Source organism: Apaloderma vittatum, unplaced genomic scaffold (genome assembly GCF_000703405.1).
Source record: "Apaloderma vittatum isolate BGI_N311 unplaced genomic scaffold, ASM70340v1 scaffold7296, whole genome shotgun sequence".
NCBI lineage: Eukaryota > Metazoa > Chordata > Aves > Trogoniformes > Trogonidae > Apaloderma > Apaloderma vittatum.
Window position 1 is genome coordinate 29,404 of NW_009719960.1, and position 9,489 is coordinate 38,892.

Below are 9,489 nucleotides of genomic sequence, written 5' to 3' on the forward strand. Positions count from 1 at the left end.
CTCTAGTCCTTCCTCCAAGGGCTTCTCCCTGGGAGGGCACACAGCAACCTCGTGGAACCCAGACAAAGCAAAAGCATCTTCCCTGGGACCCAAGCCTGCTGATGCAGTGTCTCTTACAGGTCCATTATGTCACCAGTGATCAGAGAGGTGGTGGAGGCCCCACCCCTGGAAGCATTCAAGGTCAGGCTTGATGGGGCTCTAAGCAACCTGATCTGATTCTATGTTCCCGCTCACTGCAGGAGGGTTGGACTAGACAACCTCTAAAGGCCCCTTCCAACCCAACACATTCTATGATTCTATGATCCTCTCCTCAGCCTGGGACCTAGATCTCAGCACAAGCTAATGGACACCAAAGAGCCTATGTGAAGGTTTGCCAGCAAAATATTTTTACTGTTTTCTACAGATGGCTAAACTAAAGCACGATGGCATGGAGTATGTTAGACTTCTGTGTGGTTAGTTTTCCCTGTCAGTTATGAGAAAGATTAAATTGGTAAAGGAAAACGTAATGTTTCTCCATCATTAATCATTTGGCAAGCATACAACACACTGTTGGATCACCAAGATTTTTGGAGGAAACTGAAGCAACACGCCTACAATGCACAAAAGTGCACTACAATAACCAGACCTCTCCTCCACTCTTCAAGGGAGGTGCAAGTAATTCTGGAGCAGGGGTAGGTACGTTAGCTCATCAGCAAAGCAGCCATTAAGCGAGTTACCTGCGATAAGGAGGAGGAATGAGACTGCAGGTTCCATGTGACTGCACAGGACTGGGGCCTCACACCGGGTATTTATTTACAGCAGTACAGGTGAAGGTAAAGGTAAAGGAACGCACACAAAGTATTTGTTGTACATTGCCCTAATGGAAGTTTCTATTTAAATGCTAAGTATTATTAGAAGACAACAGAAGACTTGACAGGTTTTATACTCTAGATAGTCTTTGCAAGGAATTTTCTGTGGGAAAGGTACTGAAGAACCATGAATCCAGGCACAGATCTAACTGATGTACTGACGCAAGCAAAGCTGATAAAAGAGGTCACTGTTGGAAATAAGAGAAAATGGGTAATCCAGGAATAAATGTGGGTATACAAGAGTCAGGAAATTTTTGCTGTCAAAATTGACCTGTTTACTGTAAGGCTGTTGGGCAGTAAGGGTTCTTATTTGTTTACTAGCATATTACTTGCCACTATTTCAAATGATTGGATTACCTACTCGGAAGTTTTATTTTATTAGGATGCTAACTGATCAAACATAAAACACCTCCCTAATAATTTGAAGATGTTTTCAAACTCAACGTGTTCACTTCCTGTGATTTCAGAGTGCCAGAAGTGAATAGATTTTATGGTTGTTATTATAAAGAGAAAAAATGTCTTTGAGGTGTAAGAAAAAGGTATTTCCCCTTTACAGCTAATTGACTGAAATCTTTATAGGACTGGCAGCACCAGGCTTCCATATGTTTTTCATTTTGAGGGAGCACTATTACAAGCAATGCTGTTTTCAAAGCTCTGAGCTTCTTGTTGATTACTTTTCTTTAAAGGACTCTAAACTGAATTCTGAGTGAGAATGCAGACTGTTATAGCAATGATAAAGTAATGAACATGTACTCTTAAAAGAATTTTCTAACTTTTTCTAAAAGGTTAGATTCTGAGTAAATCATAATAAAGCTCAAAGGACTAGAGACAAAAATTAGTTAACAAACTCAATATAATTTGCTGGAAGCATTCCTGTTTTCCCAGTTCTCTGAACAGTACCATACATCCAGCCATCATCAATCGGTTGCACATTGATGATATAATCACCATCCCTGAAGGAAACTTCATCTTCATCTTGAGCACTGTAGTCATACATAGCTCTGTATGTTCTCTGTTGAAGGAAAGAAAAAAAGGCTGTAAAAACTCAAGCCTAAACAGAGATAGATTCCTTCTCTTCCTTGAACAAGAAAATGAAAAGAGCAGGAAAAAAAATTATAAGAGCAGGAAAAAAAATGAAAAGAGCAGGAAAAGACATTGGGAGAAAGGCAGAGAGAGAAACAACAAATTACCTTTTGAAAACAAACACTACACCTTTCACTCTGTCAAATACACAGTGAACACAGCCTTTTTCTGAGTACCAAAATCATTATTTTCGTGAGCCTACATTGTACCAAGTCCTCATATAAACAGATTTCAAGCCATTCACTGCCTCTTGAAATATTCCAACTCGTTTCCTGTATTCACTACTAACAGTTCACTACATCCAGCCATGCCCAGCTGCACTTCTGCTCCCTATTTGTATGATTCCCAAATAGCTTCTCCCTGTGTCTTCACTACAGAAAAGAATAAAAGCCTTCATCTAGGTCATTAACTTTGCCATCTCACTGAATGTTCTTGATTTCATTAAGATTTTAGCCCAAATTAAAAATTAATAATAATCTAATGAAAAAAGACAAATATGATTTCAAAAAGTCAGCAAAAATATTTTTATGAATACTAATTTTTTGTATATTCCGATAAAAGATTGATCTAAACAGAACACAGAATCTTATTATTAGCTATGCCAAACTTTTCTACACCTCTCTCTGCCATAGGCCGATTTCCATTTTCTTTCTAAACACAGTATTTATTTCCACTCATAGCCAATAAAATGCTATCATTTACTGAAATTCAAAGTGAATTCTCAAACTCAGAGAGAACAGTCTCTCCACGTCCCTTAACAGCAGAACAAAAGCAGTCCATTTTAAAATTCCCAGAATACTTTCTTTTCCCTTAACCTGTTTCTCAAAAGAAGTCAAGAGCAATTCAAGCAAAACTGATAATATTCAATTACCCTACCAGCAATTTTTGATATGTCACCAGATCTAGCTTAATTTTTCTGGTAACACCATTTAAAGAGAAGAAAGTTAAAAACAGTTAATGTTTGAGTTAATGCCTAGTACTATTGTCTGAACCTTTTAAGAGATAGCAAATATTGTTCTGCTTTCCAGCTGAGAAAAACAACTCTGAATTACTTTTAGTCTATCTCATGTGTAAGTTTTTTTGAGGGTTTTAATGAAATTATTTTCAGGAAAGATGATCATTCATCCACAGACAGTGAGTAGCCCATTTGTCACATGTTGGAAATGTGGGATCATCTAATCCAAACACTATAGGGCAACTCAATTTTACTATTCCCATGCTTGAATTACTCTTTCTGCCTTTATCATTCCTAGCGCAGATTAAATGCTACAGAGAAATCAACTCCAGGTTAAACATTGGAGACCACTGTCTTTCCCAACAATCCTACTCCAAACTGTATTTGAGCCTTGTTCTGCATAATTGTCCTCTGCCCTCTGTTGTAATGTTGTTGCCCTACAGGCTGTGACCAAGAGCAATTTTCAACTAGATGTATGTGGTTTCTTGATGGTTCCTTAGCATGTTGAAAGTATTAATGGAACGGGATGAAAAAAAGCATCATTATTTATGCACTGTATCGAAGCAACTACTTGGGAGTGTTCTATCAAAAGAAAAAAAAATCCTTAAAGATGTACAAACACGAAAACTAGTGGTCAGAAGCTCCTCTGAGAATCTTACTTTTTCCAACTATTTCAGCTGATCTCTCCATTGAGCCTTGAAAGTAACTAAAAAAAAAAATCAGCAGCAGTTAATCCTTTATAAACAATTTTTTTCCAAAAAACTTCTATTTAAGAAAAATGATAGTAACACCGTATCTGTCTAAAGGCAGAGAATAGATTTTCCTCTGAACCATGCTTATATGTCTCCCTTAAATGGGTAACAACTAGAGGAAAATATTAAATGTTTTATTGAACTAGCATATAATTGGAAAAAACAAAGAAGTCTTTGCTCACCCAGAAGGATGCTCACTCATCCTTAGAATGTCATAGTATAGGATGTGCTACTGCTGTCTCCTTTAAGAAGGCGTGACTACATCAGTGTAGTCGCACAGTTGTGAAGACAAGCTGGTAATTTCAAACTTTAAAAAATTTACTAGGGCCCTAAATGCTTCTAGGAATCCTAAATTTATGGCCTTAACACCTAATTAGGTGCTAAATGGCTGTCAGGAGAAATCTCCATAATAATCCTGTTAGTATTTAATGCCTAATTATCACTTCAGAGTGTAGTCTGTGCTATATAATTGAGAATTACAATGCTTAAAGGACTCAAAGCAGGGATTTTTAAAATGCATTTTAGTGAATTATTCCTCTGTCAGTAGTGAGTTTAGCCAAGTACTGAGAGCACAAGAGGGTATAAGAAAAGGTTAGGGGTTTTGTATAGCAGTCAAATATTCACCTATCTCCCACCTTCTCAAAGGTCTAACTTGCAACTACTGCTTAGACAGAACAGTAAGTTTTATGCCCAGCTCTCATACTCCCAGCTCCCCAACCAGATGTGAGCTGACAGATGCATATTTCCACTTCATCCACCAGTAGATGCTTATTCTGTGGATTGCTCCTTGCAACAAAAAGTACCTGTTGCAGCATCCTTCACATAGAACAGCTACCAAGGAAAGCCAGTTTGCAACCTAGGCTGCGCTTTTATTATCCAAAGATGTGAGAACACCCCCTTATCTTTCAAAGAGGCAGACAGCCATCAGAGGTGTATTATAAAACATTCTGTACTCTGAGCAACCATTTAATTCAGCCCATAATGTAGAACTTCTCACAGAAAGTGAGGAAAAGTTAAGAATCAGAAAAAGACAAAATTTATCCAGGAAAAAAAAAAATCTAACCAGAGACCAGGCTAGTACCATGCTCAAAATTAAATAAACCAGAAATTGAAAAAAATAGAAATCAGAAAATTTCTGTTTCTCAGATGGGAAACTGGTGGGTGTGTGTCTTTTGGGCATTTGACAATAGTGCAACAGACCGGCTGAAAGGAGTAGGTTTTAGAACAGCAGCTTACTCATCGATCATGCCCACCTTGTTATAACCCAGGGGATCTTAATCACTCTCACCCTACAGATGTCCTGTGGAAACACAGGCACTTTGTCACCTTCATTGCTTTTAGTTAAGTCTCAAAAACTGCTTGTGCTTTGAGATCAGTACTCAGGGTGAGATTTTTTTCCTCCAATCTTACTTTCTTCTCTTACTTCTTTCTTCCCTCTGCCTGTTTTAGCCAGACAAGGCTGCATCTCTGGCAGTACCACTCCAAGCCCAGAACTGAACAGGCAGCTGGAAACAATGAACCTAACATCGTGTAAGCTTGTCGCATCTCCTAGGGCATGTCCCACTGCATTTGAAAGGCACTCCAAGGCTGCCTTCCATCTTCAGTCTGTGCAAATTGCTACATTTTAGCACACCCCCAAGAGGTTTCCCCAAGCACCCACTGGGAACCCCTTGTGCCCTCCCAGTAGTTGATGGACAGCACACCTGGATCAGCTGCACAAGCTAAAGAAAGACAAGGGAGCATGCCAGGTTTCTAACTGCACCTGAGACACCTCTTGTGTCTTCCTCACCAGACTGGCAAGTCAGCAGCAGGCCAGCAGTCCTTGATTTTCTCCCTCTGGAAATGTTTGGCATTTATTTTCTTCAAGGAAACACACTCAAATTTTAACAGCAACAACACTTGTTAAAACTATGACATTTGCTGTTTCTTTTTTTGCCCATGATAAACAGCTATTATCACTTAAAAGAATGTCAAATGACAAGTTTCACAAAAGGGACAAGAACTCCTGTTGAAAGGAGACACTCAGTCAATCCTTTGCTTATTAAATGCTTTAACTTCACTCTCCTCCTTTTTCTATTACCTTTGCATTCCCAATTCTGGAGGAAGAGGCAAACGACAATCCTCAAGATGACTGAAATGATATGATTTCAATAGGTAGCCCACCAGGTAAGCCAGTGGGAGATAGAGATATCAAGGAAATAGCAGCCATCTACCGGCCCAGATAGATGCACAGGCTACTAAGCACGTTTGAGATTTTCCATCTCTCTTCTGTCTGCTGGATTTGAAGCCTGCTTTGCTCCCCACTGACTAGCAAATCAGCTGGCAAAGCCCAGGCTTCCACTTTTTGGACTCTAGCCCTTTTGGAAAGCAGCAAGCTTCCAAAACGCACCGTGATATTCTTGAAAATTAATGGTTGATTCCAGTACCAGTAGCATCACGCAGGTGTCCAAAGCGTTTCCCAGGTTATTGGCTCACACAAAGATGCAAGCATCTGGATCCAAGACTCCCCAGCAGGTTAGCCCCATCAGCCCCCAAGCAGCTGAGAAACTGGCAAGCCTGAAAGCACCCAAACCTCCCAGAACACCGTGATCTTTACAATACAAAACACCATGCAGTTTCAGTTTTAAAGAAAAATATGAGTTTCAGCTAATCTTGAAAACGCTTTTTTTTAGCTCTGCTTGGTTCATAATTAAATACTTCATCTCTAAAATGGTGACCAGAGGTAGTAAACAGCCATCCATCCATCCATCCATCCATCCATCCAAAATAGTTCAGAATTCAAAATTACAGGTCAGTATTTTCAAAGGTAAAAGGTGACTAGATCTGAACTATGAATCTCTAGTCAGCAATATGATAAAAATACTATAAAACTAAAACTGAACTTTATATATAAAGAGTTCAAAAAGAAAAAAACCAGAAGCTCAATTTCCTAAAACCCCCAGCTGAATATCCATTCAGCAATCCTCATATGACCAGTTACTTTTAAAATGAAATATTCACTCCAGCTTTCCATTCCCATCCACTAAAATTTAAGAACTTCATGTCTGTGGCCATGGTTTTGTGATAAAGCTTCTTCTTAGTTGCCCAGCAGTATAACTTGATTTGGATCAGGCATGAGTAGGTGCATGACTGTTCCATTGAATTAGAAAGGGCACGCCAACATGGAGCTTTATACAAGCAGAGATTGGTAACGTGGACAGGCACAAAGCCTGCTAGTACAAAATCAGCAAGTCAAAAAACTTTCAACAAATTTAAACCAACAGAGTGGTCTCAATAGATTAGTGGTTTTCATCCTGCTTGAGGAGCCTGAATTCTTCACAGAGCGTAACATCAAAGCTCAGCCTGTGAAATACTGTCCAAGCATTTACTATTTTTTTTGCAGGCAGACGATTCAGTTATTTCTCTGCCTTCTGGAGATCACAGCTGATTTTTTTTTACTACATTCTGACACAGAAGTCCTTGCCACTGCTCTCAGTCACTTAATCTTTTTTATACATGAGGACTTTTACTTATATTTAGAACTAGGACAGTCAAATAGTTCAACTGCACAATTCAAGGGGACCAATTCACTCATATTAAAGAGATTTCACAACAGCTGGTTATGTTGCTTACCAAATAAAATTGTTCTTTTAATTCAATACTCACCAGACTTGCTGAATGAGGCTGTGAATGCATGGACCTCATGGATGACATACTGGTCTGATGCATGTATCCATATCCTTGGGACTGGCTTTGCTGATATGCCCCAGGGAGAACAGGGGCTGTGTGTTAAAAGAAATCAAGACATATTAATGTAAGTTTCAAAAAACAGTCCTTGTCTAGCACTTTGTTGAAACTGTAGATTATTTGCATTATAGATAACAATTCCTCATTATGAAACAGTTCAGAATGATTTCCATATACAATGTAAGGCCTTCCATAGCTTGCATCACACGTAAATGTAGCCAAAGCTATAGCAATATATCCACAAAATACTATCAAGGTTAGTTGGAAGGAAAAGCTTAGCATAGAAAGCTGACCATAAAATGACATACAAAAGCTTGATACACAACTAACTCAATTTTAACACTGCCATAGATGACAAACTAAATAGCATGGTCCGTAAACTCACCTTTTATCAGGAAAGATTGATGTAAAAAGCTATACACTAACATAGTTTTGAAATGTTTCAGTAGAAATTCTCCACAACTAATACCTAATTATTTCAAATTAACTCTTGTTTATTTGGGTATGAACAAGGAATGACTGTAACTCACCCAGAAATATTAAAAAGTAAGCCCATGGTTGGGTTTCCTAGTTTATACTGATTCCATCAACATTCTTAGCCAAACACAGAGAGATCCATCGTTACTGAAAGTCGAAGTCCACCTCTTTCCGTATCTTCCACTTACTGCACAATCATCCCATCTCTTTCACACAATAACATTATTTTAACAATTCTATAGGCTAATCATTAATATGTTGACTTTTATTGTACCAAGAGCTCTTGAAAGAGTTTGTACAATCAACAAGGACTCCCTACCTCGACTGCCTACTAGGAAGGCAACTGCAAACCGTGAATAGCTGTTCAAACATCCTACTTTGGCAAAAGACCAAGTCAAAATGCGTTAAAAATGTCTGATCAAAAATCCCTGAGAAATACATACAGTATAGATGACTATCCTCTACTTACCCATTAAGCCCAAGAAGCACTGTTAAAGCAGAATTAAGAGACTGAAGTGCTTTTCAAAATCTAATGATTAAAAGTTCAGTCAGTGCATACCTGTGCAAGTTTTGCAAGACACTTATGCACTCTGACAACAAAGATTTCTGGCTTGTATGGAGATATTAGCCATCTCCCATTGTTATTTACCAGAATTTTAGTGGTTCAACTGGAAATTCAGTTGTACAAAAATGAAAATGCATTTCTCTTGATACTTCTTTGGGTAGTATATTTAGACAGTATTGTCTAACTCCTTTGACAAAAACCATCTTTTGCTTACAGAAGATGCAGCCTTTGGAGCCCATGAGCCAAAACTCTTCAAACATGGAGTCAATCAGCAGTCCAGTACTTTCTGACATACATCTCATGTGCTTGCTAGAAAGTGAAGAACTACTTCTGGACCAGCCATCACACAAAGATTCAAAAAGGAGCACAGGTAATGTAGAATTTAACGGGGCTCACAATGTATGGAAGGACTCAGGATTTGTAAAATGAAAAGGAGAAGCAGGAAACAAACATATTATATAAGCAGCATTCATCTTTGCATTAATAACATTCTTCCCTTCTCTGCTTCTTGAGTGATCAGGAAAACAAGTGTGTGTGAAAAAGGATTGCTAAGAATATATTTGCTGAACTATTTCAGAAAGGAAGGTCACAGTGGTGCTTTCAGCAAGGTGTTTTACCCATCCTGCTTCCCCAAATAAGAGTATCATTGATTTCAACAAAGTTTTTTCTTAAAATATCCATTTAGTTTTAGTTAGCATATTGAAATGCACTAAGTATGCAACTACAATTTCAGATGTTATTTTTTGCTCTACTATACTTGTAAAGATAAATAATGTTGTATATTTAACTAGGGTTTTTCTGATTTAGAAAACGTTTCAAACTATTGTAAGGAATACATTGCTTTGTTAAGTGAGTGAAATTAAAGCGATACACAGTCAGCTGAAACATGATGAATAATGGATGTTTTAGAAGTGCCAAGTTCATCCTAATGACATGTGAGTACAAAGACGTTTTAAAGCAGTTTAATCATCAGAGAATTGCTGCTCGTTAACATGTTCACAGGATTATCATGCATTAAGTGAATAGTCCTAAGTAGTTCATCAAATAATTTATGTTTCAACGTTGTTACAAGCTATTCCTACA

The 9,489-nt window shown here is 38.1% G+C and overlaps 1 protein-coding gene across 1 annotated transcript in view; it reads right to left on the reverse strand.

The window, feature by feature from the left end:
* Positions 1-1,683: 1,683 nt before the first annotated feature.
* Positions 1,684-9,489, reverse strand: part of NEBL (nebulette) — a 91,632-nt gene continuing 83,826 nt past the window's right edge. The window contains exons 26-27 of the mRNA XM_009870844.1: positions 7,284-7,399; positions 1,684-1,860 (exon numbers count right to left, since the gene is read on the reverse strand). Coding sequence (XP_009869146.1) covers positions 1,684-1,860; positions 7,284-7,399 — 293 coding nt within the window. The remainder of the gene's footprint in view (positions 1,861-7,283; positions 7,400-9,489) is intronic.